Source organism: Oncorhynchus gorbuscha, linkage group LG03 (assembly GCF_021184085.1).
Source record: "Oncorhynchus gorbuscha isolate QuinsamMale2020 ecotype Even-year linkage group LG03, OgorEven_v1.0, whole genome shotgun sequence".
NCBI classification, from domain to species: domain Eukaryota; kingdom Metazoa; phylum Chordata; class Actinopteri; order Salmoniformes; family Salmonidae; genus Oncorhynchus; species Oncorhynchus gorbuscha.
The window spans coordinates 28456391-28477867 of record NC_060175.1 but is presented as its reverse complement, the minus strand read 5'-3'; the positions used below and the strand labels follow the sequence as shown (position 1 = coordinate 28477867).

At 43.1% G+C, this 21477-nt stretch overlaps 1 protein-coding gene across 1 annotated transcript in view; it reads left to right on the top strand.

The window, feature by feature from the left end:
* loxl2a (lysyl oxidase-like 2a) overlaps nt 1-21477 on the top strand; it is a 75274-nt gene that overhangs the window by 16735 nt on the left and 37062 nt on the right. The window contains exon 4 of the mRNA XM_046341644.1: nt 19326-19534. Coding sequence (XP_046197600.1) covers nt 19326-19534 — 209 coding nt within the window. The remainder of the gene's footprint in view (nt 1-19325; nt 19535-21477) is intronic.

The window sequence follows — 21477 nt, the reverse complement described above, 5'->3', positions numbered from 1 at the left end:
GTTTTTCTGCAAAGGGACCAGGACGACTGATCCGTGTAAAGGAAAGAATGAATGGGGCCATGTATCATGAGATTTTGAGTGAAAACCTCCTTCCATCAGCAAGGGCATTGAAGATGAAACGTGGCTGGGTCTTTCAGCATGACAATGATCTCAAACACACCGCCCTGGCAACGAAGGAGTGGCTTCGTAAGAAGCATTTCAAGGTCCTGGAGTGGCCTAGCCTGTCTCCAGATCTCAACCCCATAGAAAATCTTTGGAGGGAGTTGAACGTCCGTGTTGCCCAGCAACAGCCCCAAAACATCACTGCTCTAGAGAGGATCTGCATGGAGGAATGGGCCAAAATACCAGCAACAGTGTGTTTAAACCTTGTGAAGACTTACAGAAAACATTTGACCTCTGTCATTGCCAACAAAGGGTACATAAAGTATTTAGATAAACTTTTAATCGACCAAATACTTATTTTCCACCATAATTTGCAAATACATTCCTTAAAAATCCTACAATGTCATTTTCTGGATTTTTCCCCCTCATTTTGTCTGTCATAGTTGAAGTGTACCGATGATGAAAATTACAGGCCTCTCTCATCTTTTTTAAGTGGGAGAACTTGCACAATTGGTGGCTGACTAAATACTTTTTTGCCCCACTGTAGCTACAGTATTTCTTGTAAATGATGTCAGCATTTCTTTAGTGCCGCCTCATGGTGACCTTCTTTGGTCAGTGTTAGCCATGTTTTAACAATGGAACTAGATCAGCTCGGTGGTGGTGTGTCGGTAATGAGAATCTCTCTGCATATGTTTACGCTAGTCTTGTATATATTAGCAGGAGTCTTTGTGTGATATTTGGTCCCTGCTTTGTATAGATATGTTTGTCCTCGGTTCCTTCCTCCAAGAAGCCAAAAAAATGTATTAAATAAAGCCATCTAAGGGGGTCTTCTCTCTTCAGACCAAAACATTAGGAGGTGGGCAGGAAGCCTTGTTTATCAGTAGCTAACTAACACCATGATTCTACAAGGTTGGCGGCTCACGTAATGCTGCATGTGCAGCTGGGGATAATGGAATGCCACACGTGGAACCAATCGCCAAGAGGCCTGGGGAGTTGGTTCTCAGATGGTCAGCTGGGAGATGTGGAGGGATATTCCATGGGGCCGGGTTACAAACTGTATCGGATGATGTATAGTTTTATTATGAAATTAGGATGTATGTAATGAGGATGCACATGAGTTATCTCCTGATTTTTCCTTGCATTTAAAACAAAATGATCCTTCCTACAGTATCTATAACATCTTTAATTACGCTTCATGATCGTGAACGTTGAAATTTCAGCATTGATCTTGGCAGAGGCGCACCAGCACTATGCAATATGAACTTTGTTGAGGACTCTCTGGTGTGTCAAGCTTTTAGGGCCAGTTTCCTGGACCCAGATTAAGCCTGGTTCTGGACTAAAAAACAAGATCAATGGAGAATCTAAAGTACCTTTTAGTCCAGCACTAGCCTTAATCTGTGAAATCAGCTCTAAGAGTGTAAAGTCATTGCAGGTTTTGATGAGTTCTTGCCCTGAGTTCTTGCAGGTCTTGACCGAGAGGTCTTCTCCCAAGTACTTATGAGTTATGACAAGACATGATGTGAAGTCCTTCCATTAGAAGAGCAAAGCAGCAGCTGCTAACACTTGCCAGACACCAATAACGATTGTGTCTGTTGCTCCCGGCCAAACATATTTTCAACATACCGCCTAGCGACCGGTTATAATAACTCAACATGATGGAAGTGGGCCTTTGAGGTCCATATACAGCTACAGGGGGAGGAAAGGTTGCATTCCACAAGGCAAACTAAGGTGTCTGTTTCCAAAAATCTGATTCTTCACATTCACCCTGCAGTACAACAAAGGGAAACTCGAGCTTCAGATAACTCAAGTTCTGTGGGACAAGATGGAGTTGGAGGGTTTAAGACTTGAAGGGTTTGAGGGCGGCAGGTAGCCTAGTGTCTAAGGGCATTGGGCCAGTAACCGAAAGGTTACTGGTTTGAATCCCCGAGCTGACTAGGTGAATTATCTCTCGATTTGCCCTTGAGCAAGGCACTTAACCCTAATTGCTCCTTTAAGTTGCTCTGGATAAGAGTGTCTGCTAAATTACTAAAATGTCAATGGAAAAATGAGCGAAGGGAGGAAGGGTTGATGCATATTTGGCTGACCAAAAAGGAACATGTATTAGGCGGTGATGGGGCCGTCGGACCAAAATGTTTTGCTAGCACAGACTGGAATATGTTCCGGGATTCCTCCGATGGCATTGAGGAGTACACCACATCAGTCATTGGCTTCATCAGAAAGTGCATCGATGACGTCATCCCCAATGTGACTGTACGTAGATACCCTAACCTGAAGCCATGGATTACAGGCAACATCCGCACTGAGCTAAAGGCTAGAGCTGCCACTTTCAAGGAGCGGGACTCTAACCCGGAAGTTTATAAGAAATCCTGCGATGCCCTCCGTAGTACGATTCGATCTTAAACCCGCTATGCCCTCCGACGAACCATCAAACAGGCATCAATACAGGACTAAGATCTAATCGTACTACACTGGCTCTGACGCTCGTCGGAAGTGGTTGGGCTTGCAAAACATTACAGACTACAAAGGGAAGCACAGCCGAGAGCTGCCCAGTGACACGAGCCTACCAGACGAGCTGAACTACTTCTGTGCTCGTTTCGAGGCAAATAACACTGAAACAATCATGAGCGCACTTGCTGTTCTGGAAGACTGTGTGATAACGCTCTCTGCAGCCAATGTGAGTAAGACCTTTAAACAGGTCAACATTCACAAGGACACAGGGCCAGACGGATTACCAGGACGTGTACTGCAAGCATGCGCTGACCAACTGGCAAGTGTCTTCACTGACATTTTCAACCTCTCACTGTCTGAGTCTGTAATACCAGCATGTTTTAGGCAGACCACCATAGGCCCTGTGCCCAATAACACTAAGGTAACCTGCCTAAATGACTACCAACCCATAGTACTCACATCTGTATCCATGAAGTGCTTTGAAAGGCTGGTCATGATTCACAACACCATTATTCCAGAAACCCTAGACCCACTCCAATTTGCATACCGGCCACAGGTGATTCAATCTTTATTGCACTCCACACTGCCCTTTCCCACCTGTACAAAAGGAAAACCTATGTGACTACAGCTCAGCGTTCAACACCATAGTGCCCTCAAAGCTCATCAATAAGCTCATCAATAAGCTCATGGACCCTGGGACCCTTATGGACCTCCCGACGGTCCACTCCCAGGTGGTAAGGGTAGGTAATAACACATCCGCCATGCTGATCCTCTACACGCGGGCCCCTCAGGGGTGTGTGCTCAGTCTCCTCCTGTATTCCTTGTTCACTCATGACTGCACGGCCAGGCACGACTCCCACACCATCACTAAGTTTCCAGATGACACAACAGTGGTAGGTCTGATCACCGACAATGACGAAACAGCCTATAGGGAGGAGGTCAGAGACCTGGTCGTGTGGTGCCAGGACAACAACCTCTCCCTCAGCGTGATCAAGACAAAGGAGATGATTGTGGACTACAGGAAAAGGAGGACCATGCACGCCCCCATTCTCATCGATGGGGCTGGAGTGGAGCTGGTTGAGAGCTTCAAGTTCCTTGGTATCCACATCACCAACAAATTAACATGGTCCAAGCACACCAAGACATTCATGAAGAGGGCACGACAACACCTATTCCCCATCGGGAGATTGAAAAGATTTGGAATGGGTCTTCAGATCCTCAAAAGGTTTTACAGCTGCACCATCGAGAGCATCCTGACAAGTTGCATCACTGCCTGGTATGGCATTTGCTCGGGCCTCTGATCGCAAGGCACTACAGAGGGTAGTGCGTGTGGCCCAGTACATCACTGGGGCAAAGCTTCCTGCCATCCAGGACCTCTATACTAGGTGGTGTCAGAGGAAGGCCCTAGCAATTGTCAGACTCCAGCCACCCTAGTCATTGACTGTTCTCTCTGCCACCAGACAGCAATCGGTACCGGAGCGCCAAGTCCAGGTCCAAGAGGCTCCTAAAGAGCTTCTACCCCCAAGCCATAACACTCCTGAACATCTAATCAAATGGCCTCCCAGATTATTTGCATTGCCCCCCTCTTTTCCCCCGCTGCTACTTTGTTGTTATCATCTATGCATAGTCACTTTAATAACTCTACCTACATGTACATATTTCCTCAATTACCTCGACTAACCAGTGCCCCCGCACATTGACTCTGAAATATCCTTGTTTTCCATGAAAACATACATGAAATTAGTTGCAAAATTAAATATAGTCAAGGTTATAAATAATGATTTTTAATTTAAATAGTAACTGTGTCTTTCAAACTTAGCTTTTGTCAAAGAATCCTCAATTTGCAGCAATTACAGCCTTGCAGACCTTTTGTTACGGTTTTCTTCCTGGGAAGGAGAGGAGGACCAAAATGCAGCGCGGTTATGGTTGAACATCTTTAATAAAGATGATAACGTGAACAATATACATATACAAAACAAGAAACCGTGAAAAACCGAAACAGTCCTAACTGGTGCAAAACACAGAGACAGGAAACAATCACCCACGAAATACTCAAAGAATATGGCTGCCTAAATATGGTTCCCAATCAGAGACAACGATAAACACCTGCCTCTGATTGAGAACCACTCTAGGCAACCATAGACTTACCTAGAATACTACACTGAACACAACCCCATAAATCTACAAAACCCCTAGACAAGACAAACACATAATCACCCATATCACACCCTGGCCTAACCACAATAATAAAGAAAACACAAAATACTAAGGCCAGGGCGTGACACCTTTGGTATTCTAGTTGTCAATTTGTTGAGGTAATCTGGTAAGATTTCACCCCATGCTTCCTGAAGCACCTCCAACAGGTTGGATTTGGTTGATGGGCACTTCTTACGTACCACACAGTCAAGCTGCTCCCACAACAATTCAATAGGGTTGAGATCCGGTGACTGTGCTGGCCACTCCATTATAGACAGAATACCATCTGACTGTTTCTTCTCTAAATAGTTATTGCATAGTTTGGAGCTGTGCTTTGGGTCTTTGTCCTGTTGTAGGAGGAAATTGGCTCCAATTAAGTGCTGTCCACAGGGTATCGCATGGGTGTTGCAAAATGGAGTGATAGCCTTCCTTATCCAAGATAGCTTTTACCCTGTACAAATCCCACACTTTAACACCACCAAAGCAACCCCAGACCATCACATTGTCTACACCATGCTTGACAGATGGCGTCAAGCACTCCTCCAGCATCTTTTCATTTTTTCTGCGTCTAACGAATATTCTTCTTTGTGATCCGAACACCTCAAACTTTGATTTATCTGTCCATAACACTTTTTCCCAATCTTCCTCTGTCCAGTGTCTGTGTTCTTTTGCCCATCTTAATCCTTTCTTTTTATTGGCCAGTCTGAGATATGGCTTTTTCTTTGCAACTCTGCCTAGAAGGCCAGCGTCCCGGAGTCGCCTCTAAACTTCTTGCGTCGAGCCATCCCGGATCCGGTATCGTGACTACAGCTCATTACCATAACGCAACATTAACTATTCATGAAAATCGCAAATGAAATGAATCTATTTGCTCTCAAGCTTAGCCTTTTGTTAACAACACTGTCATCTCAGATTTTCAAAATATGCTTCTCAACCATTGCAAAACAAGCATTTGTGTAACAGTATTGATGGCTAACGTAGCATTTAGCGTAGCATTTAGCATTAGCATTCAGCATGCAACATTTTCCACAAAAACCATAAAAGCATTCAAATAAAATAATTTACCTTTGAAGAACTTCAGATGTTTTCAATGAGGAGACTGTCAGATAGCAAATGTTCAGTTTTTCCTGAAAGATTATTTGTTTAGGACAAATCGCTCCGTTTTCTGCGTCACGTTTAGCTACGAAAAAAAACCTGTATCCAGGATTGTGTAAATCTATCAGCAAGCTCATTAGCATAACACAACGTTAACTATTCATGAAAATCGCAAATTAAATGAAATTAATCTATTTGCTCTCAAGCTTAGCCTTTTGTTAACAACACTGTCATCTCAGATTTTCAAAATATGCTTCTCAACCATTGCAAAACAAGCATTTGTGTAACAGTATTGATGGCTAACGTACCATTTAGCATTAGCATTCAGCATGCAACATTTTCCACCAAAACCATAAAAGCATTCAAATAAAATCATTTACCTTTGAAGAACTTCAGATGTTTTCAATGAGGAGACTCTGTTAGATAGCAAATGTTCCGTTTTTACAAAAAATATTATTTGTGTCGACTAATCGCTCCGTTTTGTTCATCACGTTTTGGGTAAGGAAAAAAAAGTAATTAAAACGTGAACTTTTTTCCAAATTAACTCCATAATATCGACAGAAACATGGCAAACGATGTTTAGAATGAATCGTCAAGGTGTTTTTCACATATCTATCGACGATAAAATCCATCGTGACAGTTTACTTTCAATTCTGAAGAAATGGAACGCGCATGGACTTACTGATTACGCACACAGGACACCGGGCGGGACACCTGGTAAATGTAGTCTCTTATGGTCAATCTTGCAATGATATGCCTACAAACACGTCACAATGCTGCAGACACCTCGGGGAATATACAGAAAGCGCAGGCTCATTCCTGGCGCATTCACAGCCATATAAGGAGACATTGGAACACAGCGCCTTCAGAATCCGGGGCATTTCCTGTATGAAACATCATCTTGGCCTGTTGCATTAGTTCTGGGGCACGCACAGATAATATCTTTGCAGTTTTGGAGACATCAGAGTTGTGTCTTTCCAAGGCTGTCAATTCCATGCATAGTCGAGTCACAAAATATTGAGCTTAAAACGGGCACGTCTTTTTATCCAATAATGACACAGCGCCCCTATAGGTGCAAGAGGTTAACTGTTGACGTTGAAACTGGTGTTTTGTGGGTACTATTTAATCAATCTGCCAGTCGAGGACTTGTGAGGTGTCTGTTTCTCAAACTAGACACGAATGTACTTGTTCTCTTGCTCAGTTGTGCACCTGGGCCTCCCACTCCTCTTTCTATTCTGGTTAGAGGCTGTTTGCACTGTTCTTTGAAGGGAGTACTACACAGCATTTTACGAGATCAATTTCTCACATGGAATAGCCTTTATTTCTCAGAACAAGAATAGACTGACGACTTTCAGAAGAAAGTCCTTCGTTTCTGGCCATTTTGAGCCTGTAATCGAACCCACAAATGCTGATGCTCCAGATACTCAACTAGTCTAAAGAAGGCCAGTTGTATTGCTTCTTTAATCAGAACAACAGTTTTCAGCTGTGCTAACATCATTGCAAAATGGTTTTCTAATGATAAATTAGCCTTTTAAAATGATAAACTTGGATTAGCTAACACAACGTGCCATTGGAACACAGAAGTGATGGTTGCTGATAATGGGCCTCTGTACACCTATATAGATATTCAGTAAACAATCTGCCGTTTCCAGCTACAATAGTCATTTACAACATTAGCAATGTCCACACTGTATTTCTGATCAATTTAATCATATTTTAATGGATTTTCTTTCAAAAACAAGGACATTTCTAAGTGACCCCAAACTTGTGAACGTTAATGTATATATTCTTTCTTTCTTTTATTTATTTTTTAAAACTGCATTGTTGGTTAGGGGCTCGTAAGTAAGGTCTACTACAACTGTTGTATTCGGCACGTGACAAATACAATTTGATTTGATTTGAATGGCCTTCTTTATTGCCTTCCCTAACGTCTCAGATGTACGACAGCTGTCCCAAATCCATCAAGGTTGAGGACTTTCCCCGAATTGTGAAGCATAGCTAGCAAGCAATGATGTTGTTTCTCATGTTTTCATCCATGCTTGGCATGTTGCATTCATGAACAACCCTGGCCTTATGTGCAGTTGTTATCATAGTGTAAATGAGGTGAGGCAACAACAAGATGTGGAAGTCCATGTGAAGTCTTTGCTAAGTTTCACTATTAATCAATTGTGGAACTCAACATTCGCTGCGTCTTCGTCCGTTTCAACAAACGATCGTGACAGAATATCCCACCACAACAGGACCAAGCAGTGTGCCCAGGAGGAGAGTGTATCCTGGACTTGGGAGGAGATCCTGGATGGGAAGGGATCCTGGACTTGGGAAGAAATCCTGGCAGGCCAGGATTCACTTCCTTGGCGGGAGACGCAAGGGGAGAAGGGAGAACAGCGATGACGCCGGAGTTCACGGCCGCAAGGAAAGCCCAAAAGACAGCCCAAAATATTTTTGGGCGGGGGGCACACCGGGTGGTCGGTGGAGCCAAGGTGTGAACCAGTGACAACATGGGAGGAGGTAGAGAGGTGGTCGGTTGACCCAGGGAGAGTGCTAGAACCCGCCTGGGAGTCAATGGAACAGTGCGAGGGATACCGGAGAATGGAGTTGGCGAGGAGTATGCGGCAACGCAGGCGTTTGGAGGATCGTGTTACCAGTCCGGTGCAATCTGTGCCGGTCCCACGCATCAGGCCCCAGTGTGCCTCCCCAGTCCGGTACGTCCTGTGCCTGCTCCTCGCACTCGCCCTGAGGTGCGTGTCAGTGCCGGCTTCCTGCGACAATCCCCAGTCCAGAGCTTCCGGCGACGGTTACCAGTCCAGAGCTTCCGGCGACAGTTCCCAGTGCAGAGCTTCCGGCGACAGTTCCCAGTCCAGAGCTTCCGGCGACAGTTCCCAGTCCGGAACCTCCAACGACAGTTCCCAGTCCGGAACCTCCTGAGACGGTCCACAGCCCGGAACCTCCTGATACGGTCCACAGCCCGGAACCTCCTGATACGGTCCACAGCCCGGAACCTCCTGATACGGTCCACAGCCCGGAACCTCCTGATACGGTCCACAGCCCGGAACCTCCTGATACGGTCCACAGCCCGGAACCTCCTGAGACGGTCCACAGCCCGGAACTTCCTGAGACGGTCCACGGTCCGGAACCTCCAGCAACGGTCAACGGTCCGGAACCTTCAGCCAGGGTCAACGGTCCGGAGCTTCCAAACACGGCGTCCAGCTCCATGGCAGGAGCTCTCTGCGCCGATGCCCAGTCCGAACACGGCGTCCGGTCCAGCTCCAGGGCAGGACCTTCCTCTGTGCCGATGTACAGTCCAAACACAGTGTCTGGTCCAGCTCCATGGCAGGAGCCCTCCTCTGCACCGATGTCCAGGCCAGGGCCGGTGTCCAGTCCCGCTACATGGCAGGATCCTTCCTCTGCATCTGGGTCCCGTCCGGGCACAGTGTTCAGCCTGGGTCCATGGCTGGATCTGCAGGATGAGCGGGTTCTTCGGCCTGCACCAGAGCCGCCACCAGGGATGGAGGATCTGCAAGCTGAGTGGGTTCTTCCCCACACCAGAGCCGCCCCAGATGCTGGCGGATGCGGGATGAGCGGGTTCATCGTCCTGCACCAGAGCTGCCACCGACACTAGACACCCCCCCTAACCCTCCCTTTTGATTTCAGGTTTTGCGGCCGGAGTCCTGACCATAGAGAGTCCTTATTTTCTATGGTGAGAAGGTCAGGGTGTGACTGGGGGGTTAGTTTAGTTTATTATTTCTATGTGGGTGTTCTAGTTTTCATGTTTCTTATGTTGGTGTTTTGTATGATTCCCAATTAGAGGCAGCTGGTAATCGTTCTCTCTAATTGGGAATCATATTTGAGTAGTGTTTGTTCCCACCTGTGTTTGTGGGATATTGTTTATGGGTACTCCATTGTCGTCACGTTTCGTTATTAGTTTATTGTTTATTGTTTTTGCTAAGTTTCACAATTAATAAATGATGTGGAACTCAACATTCGCTGCACCTTGGTCCGTTTCTACATACGATCGTGACAACTGCATACAAATAATGGTAAGGCTAATATTAGATTTGATAACATATTTCATATAATTGGCATGACTTTTTTCACTACTACTTCTCGATTCACCATTGACTCATCAAGGCTGTAAGAGCAGTGTCAGAATGGAATGAAGTGATGTACTTTGTGTGGGGTGCTTTCCACTGACTAGACACAATGGTTTAGTCTGCTGGTAGGATTGATGGGTTTTGGCCCTGCTGGGCTTGTGTGAGTGGGGGATATGGGGGTATTGAGCAGTGGGCCAGTAGTAGCAGTAGTCTAGGCATGTGTCAAGGGTTTCTACTGTTTTCTTTGTACTTTCTGTCTCGCGGGATAGTTACACAAGAGTAAATATTCCAGATACCAAACACACAAATTCACACGCACACAGACACACACAGATGCGCCCACACACACACACATACTCGTTCCAGTCAGTTAGAGTGAAGGCCTATGAAATGGCAGGGCTAGAGGCATATGTGAAAGCAATTTCAAATAATGTATTTTTTCCTGACTAGGCCATCCGCTACTAAACTGTGGCAGCATGATTAACATACATTTTCCTATATTTAGTACGAGTTAACCTAACGTAGCAGCCGTAAAAATACGCCTGAGTGGCGTATAGTCCCCACATCTGTTTTTCAGGGGAAACGCAAGTTAAGTTGAAAATACTATATCCCTGAAAACCGTGAACGTGTTATTCCAATGTGAAGGTCAAGCAGGGGGGAATAAGAGGAAAGTTGTTTCAGGCCTTTTCAATTACTGGAATGACCGTGGCCTGCTTCACGCCTGCTTCACGTTCACACAGACGCTTACAGACGGACAGGGAACCTGTGAGAGCAAGCTGTACATATAGGGACAAACATAATACTGTACCACAAGAGGAAGATACACTTAGAGTGCATTTGCCATTCTGGTAAAATGCATTGTCTATTGTGATAGGACAGGAAACCAAAGTAAGGGCATGAGAGCATAGGACAGCTGGACATACCAAGGTCAGAGGGACACACAAAGGAGGGGGTCAGCCAAATGACCAACAGATGGACTATAGACATAGGACATATATTTTTAGGACAGGAAGAGAAGAGACACATAGTCTACTAGTCCTAATAAGGACAGACATACCAAAGAACACACCAAGCTAAACATAAGGAGCCCATAGGATAAGATGGGCATATATTATTTTTGGGACATGAAGAGGTCCTGTCACCATTATAACTTAACTGAAATGAGATATGGGCGTTATTGGACGTGAACAAGCAGGATGCACAGATTTGAGATATAATGGTGGCAGATGGACTGAGGGAAGTAACTTCATTTGCATGTGGGATGGACTCATATGTTGTATGAGCGAGTGCTCTGGAAAAGGGTGTGTTCCGCGGACCATCTAGGCTTCTGATATGTTTGTATTAAAAGCCTATATTGAATTCACAAGTTCTTGTAAGTGTTATATTTTGTAACGATCCTCCAAGACAAACCCAGTCAGAAGAATATTCTGCCCTATGCTGCTGTGGAAATGGTTGAGTAATCACAAGGGTATTGTATTAAAAAATCTTAACTTACATGAGGACATGTCCCGTCCACTAGTACCACCATTTCCACATTGAGAAGTCCATTGAACTGGCAATGACAATTTTTTGACGTATTTACAGTACCTTCAGAAACTATTCCTTGATGTATTTCTGTATTTTGTTTTCAATAAATTTGCTAAAATGTCTATAAACATGTTTTCACTTTGTCATTATGGGGTATTGTGTGTATATGGGTGATACTGCTCCTCAGTCCCAGTTGCTAATATATGCATATTATTATTAGTATTGGATATAAAACACTGAAGTTTCTAAAACTGTTTGAATGATGTCTGTGAGTATAACTGAACTCATATGGCAGGCAGAAACCTGAGAAGAAATCTAAACAGGAAGTGGAAAATCTGAGGTTGGTCGATTTTCAACCCAGCCCCTATCGAATACACAGTGGGATATAGATAAAGTTGCACTTCCTAGGGCTTCCACTAGATGTCAACCGTCTTTAGAAACTTGAATGAGGCTTCTACTGTGTTGTGGAGCCGGATGGGAGCTCTTTGAGTCAGTGGTCTGGCAGAAAGCCAGATCCTGGTCACGCACATTTCACATGATTAGCGACCTGCGTTCCATGGCTTCTCTACAGACATTGGAATTCTCCAGTTGGAACTTTATTGAAGATTTATGATAACAACATCCTAAAGATTGATTCTATACTTGGCTGAATGGATAGGGATAATATATCCGGAGAGAGCCATGATTCCGTAAAACAAAGTATGTCACAGTCCCTGATGTCTCTCTGGAAGGAGATCCTCACCCTGAGTTCGTCTATTTTATTGTCCAGGGACTGAACGTTAGCAAGTAATATACTCGGAAGCTGTGGATGGTATGCATGCCGCCTGAGTCTGACTAGGGCCACACTCCTTCTACCTCTTCTATGGTGTCTGCGTTTTGGTGCAGCCCCCGAGATAAATAGAGCTGCCTCGAAGTTTAAACAAAGGATCCAGGTCAGGGAAGTCAAATTTTTGCTTGAATTTCTGGTTATTCTGCCCTTGAGTTGCGTTCCCATGCAAAACTAGACAGATAGCTAACAACTAAGTTTTCAATAAAACTCCCAAGGCGTGACTTTTCTTGAATGAATATATTGAAAACGTTTATGTTGTGAAACTGCAAAATACAGAAAAGAATATACTTTAGTGTTCAATTCACACCGACATACTGTAGCTGTACATTAAACATTTGAAGTTGCATAAATACAAAGCACGTGCTAAGGTACCATGCATCTGGCATGATGCCAAACCATATAGCTAATTGTTAACCATATGGTAATTGCTCCTTTCATTACTCTAATAATGTATAACCATCTATGTAGAATAACAAAGCATATTACACTAGAAACAGTAACAAAACCACAGTATTGTATATTTTACAATTTGTTTGCATGACGCATGAGCAAAGTAATACAGCTAACGACATACACAAAAGGCATTGCAATTTGTGAGTAAATGCAACCAACATTGATATGTAAGAAACTCTATCAATAACAAGATTATCATCATTAGCTAAATGCTTGAATCGAACTTACAAACAAATATTTTTCCAAGGCTGAAGCGTGACAAGAAATAACTACATTGAAAGACCTGCACTGTAGAGTTGTCTGTAGCTGCTTCTATGCGTGCAAAACCAATTCTGAACATCCCGTTTGCGTTGTCTTTCTAAGTACCAGAAAGCGCCACTAGGGGGCAAATAACACCATTGAACACAATGAAAATCCAATTTACACATTGTAATAAAATAATCTGTTATCTTCTAACAGGATGGCAGCACACTCCCCGCCTGGTATAATGAAATTGTGCCACTATTAAATAAAACATATCAAGAAACAAATAATGTCCTTTCTATTTTTATCTTTTGTCTCTAGGATGCTTCAGAAAGAAGAACAACAATCTCTGAGATTGGTCTCAGAAACACCTTAGCAGCTCCTTGCTTGACAATTTTTAGTTCTACTTTCCTAACCTTTTTGTCAGTACTGGGAAAGGTTTTTACCACAAGCCCGACTGGCCAGTCATTTCTGTTTGCCTGACTGTCTTTCAATAAGACAACATCTCCCACTTTTACATTTGGCTTTTCTGCTGTCCATTTTCTGCGTCTCTGCAGCGTTGTCAGGTACTCCTGTCTCCACCTTTTCCAAAAGGTGTCAGCGAGACACTGGACTTGCTTCCACTGTTTCCATTTCTCTTCTTTTTCTGTTGGAAGAGTGACATCCCACTCACTCTGATCAGAAGAGAGTTCTCTGATTAAGGCTTTACCTTGCATTGTTATTGGAGCCACGTACCCAAGGGGGTCATAAAGACTATTCACTGTGGACAGGATGCCTCTCCGAGTAAAAGGCTTCTCATTGTGGGACACCTGGAATGAGAAGCTGTCTGTTTCCAGGTTCCAGGAAAGTCCCAGGCTCTGTTGAAAGGGGAGAGGATCCACTCCTAGGTCCAGATCTTTTAAGTCTTTTGCACGGTCCTCCATAGGGAAGGCTTCCATAACTGTTTTGCTATTGGATGCAATCTTGTGTAGTTTCATGTTGGACTCCGCCAACATTGCTTGTGTTTTTCTTAGAATGTTGACAGCTTCTTCTGTAGTAGCTACTGATGTCAGACCATCATCGACGTAGAAGTTCCTCACTACATATTGCTTGGGCTCTGACCCGTGTTCCTTCTCACCCTGTAGCGCTGCTCGTCTCATGCAGTAGATGGCTACGGCTGGTGAAGGGCTGTTCCCAAATGCATGGACTTTCATCCTGTACTCAGTTATGGTTCTATCTGGGTTGTTGTCTTCATACCAGAGAAACCTTAAGTAATCTCTGTGATCCTCACGTACACCAAAACAGTAAAACATTTGTTGCACATCTGCTGTTAGTGCAATGCAATCCTTGCGGAAACGCATTAGGACACCCAAGAGTGTGTTGTTTAAGTCTGGACCACTGAGCAGAACATTGTTAAGTGACACGCCTTGACACTTAGCACTGGAGTCAAATACTACTCGTATTTGTTCAGGCTTTTGTGGATGGTAAACACCAAATATGGGCAGATACCAACGTTCTTTGTCTCCCTCTAGTGGCTGTGAAGGTTCGGCTTGGTCGTTATCCAGCATCTTTTGCATGAAGTCAATAAAATGACGCTTCATGTCAGGCTTTTTGTCTAAAGTCCTGCGAAGTGATGTGAGACGGTTCATGGCCTGCTCCCTGTTATTAGGAAGGCGACGTCTATTGGGGCGAAAGGGTAGTGGAGCCACCCAGTTGTTTCCATCATCCTGGAAAACCTGTTTGTCCATAATGTCCAAGAAGGCTTTGTCCTCCACTGATGGTGCTGGTTTATCATCGTCTTGTGTTTTGTCGAACACGGAACATCCCAGGCTGTCTGTGTTCACAGTTGTGATTGGATCTCTCAAGTGTACTGTAGAGGGAGAGATGTGTTTCTGAGCTACGCTGTTGTAGTTCTCTTTTACCTGGATGATGTCAGGGCAAGGGCTCAGATAGGATGTGCGACCATTTTGAAGTATGTTTGTCCTGAACACGTTAACATTGGCTGGTCGGTGAGCTGTTCCCAGACAGACCTCAGCCACAATGACCCACCCGACGTCGAGTCGCTGTGCATAAGGAGTGTTGTGGGGCCCATTGATTTGCTCTCGTACCTTGTGTACCCTTAAGATGTCTCGTCCTAAGAGCAGGAGGATGGGAGCGTCTGGGTCCACAGCTGGAATTCTGTCCATAACTGGTTGCAGATGGGGATGATGATACGCAATGTCGGGGGAGGGAATCTCCATCCTATCGTCTGGCATCATATCACACTCTATCAGAGTAGGGAGAGTGAGCTGCATGTGTCCATCTATAGACTCCACCATGAAGTTGACGGCTCTCCTGCCTGAAGTCTCTGTTACCCCAGAACACGTCTTCATGGTGTATGGAGCAGAGTTGTCATTGATGTTGAAGAGACTGAAAAACTCTGTCTTGGCCAGAGATTTGTTACTTTGTTCATCAAGCACTACATACATTTTGACAGCTTTCTCTCTTTTCCCAGCCGGATAAGCTTTGACTAAGCATATTTTTGAACATGATCTTGGATTGACTGCCTCACCACAGATCTCTGTACACTTTGAGGTGACAGATAGAAGAGCATCGTCACCTTGCTCCCCGCCATTATCTGTCTCTGCGGTGTAGCGGTGTATGTATTTGCGGTGTAGCGGTGTATGTATTTGTAGGGGCTGGGCCTGGATGCAGAGCAGCAAGATGCCTGTCGCTGTCGCACTCAGAGCACTTGATTGAAACCTTACAGTCTTTAGCTCTGTGCTGAGTTGACCCACAACATCAGAAACAAATGCCATTTTGGAAAATCATCAATTTTCTTCAACAGTGCATTCTCGATCACTTCGGGTGTACCATAGCACTCTTCTAGTCGTTGCCAGACCATGTTAAGCCCTGCTGTTGCGTTGAAAATATGGACAGATCTAATTCTGTTTGCTTGCTCAGACGACTCTGCCCCTAGCCACTTGGTAATTAGATCTAACTCTTCCCTGGCTGATAAATTCAAGTCTCTGGTCGCATTGAGAAAGGATGCTTTCCATGCCCAATAATTTTCAGGGCGATCATCAAACTTCAGGAGTCCTGAACTCACCATCTCACGTCGTAGGAGGTACTTGGTGAGGTCTGGTGCCACTTGTGACTCAGGGAAGTTGTGTGTGTGTGACTGGAACTGGGCTTGCTTTCCATTTCCACCATGCTGCTGTTCATTTCTTTTGAACGGAGAGTCTCTGCTCATGTTCTGTTGTTTGCTACTTTCTGGATTATGGCATGTAGCTGGGTCAACACTAAGCTCTTGTTTCTCCACTTCAAATGGAAGTTCAGCAAAGTAGGGCCTAGCATGTTGTTGCACATACTCACATGTACGTTGGACTGGACTTAAGGGCTGTGTCCCTGTGTCTAGTTCTTTGCGAAGCTCTCTGCGTTCTGATTCTACAGCTTCTTCAAAGGCTGCAGCTTCAGCCAACGCAGCAGCAGCTGCTCTCTCAACTTGGAGAACATATAAAGTTGCCTCGAGGTCAGCTTTTTGCTTCTCTGTTTCTGCCTTTTGCTTCATCACAGAAGCTTCCTTCTCAGCATAAGAGACTTGTGCGCGTGCTGCCTCCGCCTTGGCGCGTGCTTTGACGGCTGCAGAACTCGCTGTTGAGGATCTGCTTGACTGTTTTGATGACCTTGATCTTGTAGATTGAGACTTGGTCCCAATGTGCTGAAGAGGCTCTTCCATCTCTTTCTGTTGAACACCTGGCTCTGGTTGTTGCATCATAGACTGCTGGTCTTCCCTAGGATAAGAGGCTTTGTTGGCTGATGAACGTAGAAACATAACCACCGTGTGCAGTTATTCTTGTGCTTGAGCCCGCTGTGATGATGTTTTTTCACTATTCTGCCCTTGAGTTGCGTTCCCATGCAAAACTAGGCAGATAGCTAACAACTAAGTCTTCAATAAAACTCCCAAGGCGTGACTTTTCTTGAATGAATATATTGAAAACGTTTATGTTGTGAAACTGCAAAATACAGAAAAGAATATACTTTAGTGTTCAATTCACACCGACATACTGTAGCTGTACATTAAACATTTGAAGTTGCATAAATACAAAGCACGTGCTAAGGTACCATGCATCTGGCATGATGCCAAACCATATAGCTAATTGTTAACCATATGGTAATTGCTCCTTTCATTACTCTAATAATGTATAACCATCTATGTAGAATAACAAAGCATATTACACTAGAAACAGTAACAAAACCACAGTATTGTATATTTTACAATTCGTTTGCATGACGCATGAGCAAAGTAATACAGCTAACGACATACACAAAAGGCATTGCAATTTGTGAGTAAATGCAACCAACATTGATATGTAAGAAACTCTATCAATAACAAGATTATCATCATTAGCTAAATGCTTGAATCGAACTTACAAACAAATATTTTTCCAAGGCTGAAGCGTGACAAGAAATAACTACATTGAAAGACCTGCACCGTAGCGTTGTCTGTAGCTGCTTCTATGCGTGCAAAACCAATTCTGAACATCCCGTTTGCGTTGTCTTTCTAAGTACCAGAAAGCGCCACTAGGGGGCAAATAACACCATTGAACACAATGAAAATCCAATTTACACATTGTAATAAAATAATCTGTTATCTTCTAACAGGATGGCAGCACACTGGTGAATGACCACAGATCTTTCCAGCTGTAGGTAATAATACAAGAAACGTTCTGAGGAAATAACTTAAGAAATAACAGAAATAAATACATCAAAATGCTTCTAGAAACAGGGTGACCATGTCTGTCAGTGAAATTATGTAAATCTTGTGATTTATAAAGGTCAGTAGTTTTGAGACATTAGTGTCTGAAACTTCCCAAAATTAAGTTCCCATATTTGATAAGCATGATTTCTACATTCGGACCCCTTTCGTGCAGTCAAATGATCAAATCGCCCTCTAGTGGCCTCATGGGTGGAATATTATTAATATTTTTCATAATTTATTTGATGAGACAGTTTTAAGTGAGAGAGAATCCTTGCCCACTTTGCGGCTAGAACCTCTGAGTCCTTTCAAGGCCCTCTACCCATGACCACATGACAGCACTCACCCTGCTTTGCTCTGCTGTTCTGATGGAAACTCACAGTCATACTGTGACTATCATGATTACATTTATGAAAGACTGTCTTCTCTCTCCTTTCTCGCCACTGTGGTCAGTAGTCTGGTGACTGGGGTCTCTGATTCAGTCACGTCTTTCCCTCCACCGCCACATTAGTGTTGAGGGGATCCGAACATTCCCCGATGCTGACACCAGGAAATATACTCCCATTTTCATTCAAAGCTAATGTTTCTGGATTCTGGCTTCACACAGAAATGTTGGACTGGCTTTCTCCAGGGGCGAGATGACTGGGTTGTTGGAGAAAAGGCTGAGCTCAGCATTCATGGCGTAGCAAAGCAGTTGTTAAAGGGTTGGCACTCATCACTTCGTGTCCCCACAATACACATTACAGCCCAGCCAGGAGTTAGACTGTGGGTCTATGGCTGTATGGACTTTAATAGGGGGCTGAACAGTCAGAGGTCTATAACATGGATGCGTGAGGGAGCATAGAGCAGTCTTCACACGCAACCTAGAGGTCAAAGGTGAAGACGCCGCTCTCCTTTAAGGGTCCTCAGGACACCGACCAGTTGGGTTTATAGACCCATTGTATAGGGTTAGGGTTAACATTGACCGGAGGTAGGAGAGGACCACACTCAGCCTGCCTCAGCCTTCAGGCAACAGCTTTTGTTTTTACTGTTATTGTAGCTTGGTGAAAGGGGCAAGTAATTCTTCATTTTTGCCATGTTCAATCAAGATAGCATAAAAGCGTGACTTTTTATGTGCTTTTGCAGCACCACCTCATGGTATTTTACTGATTGATTATGATTGAGAGAAGATCAATGAATTTAATTATTGATTATGCACATGTCATTCTCCTAGTCCAATCACTCATATTATCAATGTCTTATTTACTTTCTCAAAAGTTGCATAATATAGGCCTACGGGAACAGAAACTTCACCAATATTTGTATATAATAGATTGATGATGTGTGTGGTTAAAGGCTATCTCCATGTTGAGAAGTCCATCTGTTGATGTATGTTCCTTCAACCTGAACTCACTTCTTTGGTCATGTTGCTGACAGAGCAAAACAAATTCCAGACATTGATATAGGGTTAACTAAAGCAGTGCAGTTTTAAGGCAAATATGCTCTCAAAAATGAAGAAGATGGGCTCCATACTATGTCCTGAAGCAAATCAAATTGGTTTCATTGATAATCTTCACGTGAAATAATAACTGATTGAATTTGACTGTGGATGATCCAGGGTCTATGTATATCACTTTATCTGCAGAGTCTGAATGTCCAGATAGAAGAGGTGCGCATCCGGGCTATCTACTCCCAGCGTAAGAGGGTCCCCATCACAGAGGGCTACCTGGAGGTGAAGGACGGGGGGAAGTGGAGACAGATCTGTGACGAAGAGTGGACAGAGATGAACAACAGGGTCATCTGTGGGATGTACGGCTTTCCTGGAGAGAAAGGATACAACACTAAAGTCTACAAGTAAGCTTTACTGTTACTAGTTCATTACTGTGGACTAACTCATTCAGTCTTAATATTACTAGAACATTACTATGGACTAACTCATTCAGTCTTAATATTACTAGAACATTACTGTGGACTAACTCATTCAGCCTTACTATTACTAGAACATTACTGTGGACTAACTCATTCAGTCTTAATATTACTAGAACATTAATGGACATTACTCATTCAGTCTTAATATTACTAGAACATTACTGTGGACTAACTCATTCAGCCTTAATATTACTAGTACATTACTGTGGACTAACTCATTCAGCCTTAATATTACTAGTACATTACTGTGGACTAACTCATTCAGCCTTAATATTACTAGTACATTACTGTGGACTAACTCATTCAGTCTTAATATTACTAGAACATTACTGTGGACTAACTCATTCAGTCTTAATATTACTAGAACATTACTGTGGACTAACTCATTCAGTCTTAATATTACTAGAACATTACTGTGGACTAACTCATTCAGCCTTAATATTACTAGAACATTACTGTGGACTAACTCATTCAGCCTTAATATTACTAGAACATTACTCTGGACTAACTCATTCAGTCTTAATATTACTAGAACATTACTGTGGACTAACTCATTCAGCCTTAATATTACTAGTACATTACTGTGGACTAACTCATTCAGTCTTAATATTACTAGAACATTACTGTGGACTAACTCATTCAGCCTTAATATTACTAGAACATTACTGTGGACTAACTCATTCAGCCTTAATATTACTAGTACATTACTGTGGACTAACTCATTCAGCCTTAATATTACTAGCCTTAATATTACTAGAACATTACTGTGGACTAACTCATTCAGCCTTAATATTACTAGAACATTACTATGGACTAACTCATTCAGCCTTAATATTACTAGAACATTACTATGGACTAACTCATTCAGCCTTAATATTACTAGAACATTACTCTGGACTAACTCATTCAGCCTTAATATTACTAGAACATTACTCTGGACTAACTCATTCAGCCTTAATATTACTAGAACATTACTACGGACTAACTCATTCAGCCTTAATATTACTAGAACATTACTACGGACTAACTCATTCAGCCTTAATATTACTAGAACATTACTATGGACTAACTCATTCAGCCTTAATATTACTAGAACATTACTGTGGACTAACTCATTCAGCCTTAATATTACTAGAACATTACTCTGGACTAACTCATTCAGCCTTAATATTACTAGAACATTACTCTGGACTAACTCATTCAGCCTTAATATTACTAGAACATTACTCTGGACTAACTCATTCAGCCTTAATATTACTAGAACATTACTCTGGACTAACTCATTCAGCCTTAATATTACTAGAACATTACTCTGGACTAACTCATTCAGCCTTAATATTACTAGAACATTACTCTGGACTAACTCATTCAGCCTTAATATTACTAGAACATTACTCTGGACTAACTCATTCAGCCTTAATATTACTAGAACATTACTGTGGACTAACTCATTCAGCCTTAATATTACTAGAACATTACTGTGGACTAACTCATTTAGCTTTACTATTACTAGAACATTACTGTGGACTAACTCATTCAGCCTTACTATTACTAGAACATTACTGTGGACTAACTCATTCAGCTTTACTATTACCAGTACATTACTGTGGACTAACTCATTCAGCCTTAATATTACTAAAACATTACTGTGGACTAACTCATTCAGCTTTACTATTACTAGTAAATTACTGTGGACTAACTCATTCAGCTTTACTATTACTAGTACATTACTGTGGACTCACTCCTTCAGCTGTGGACTTCTAAGTTCCTTCATCTTTTACAGGTTATGAGAGCAGGAGTCAGGAGGGTCAGCTTGTAAATGTTAATATTAGCACTCCTCACCTCCATCAACCCACCAGACAAGATGA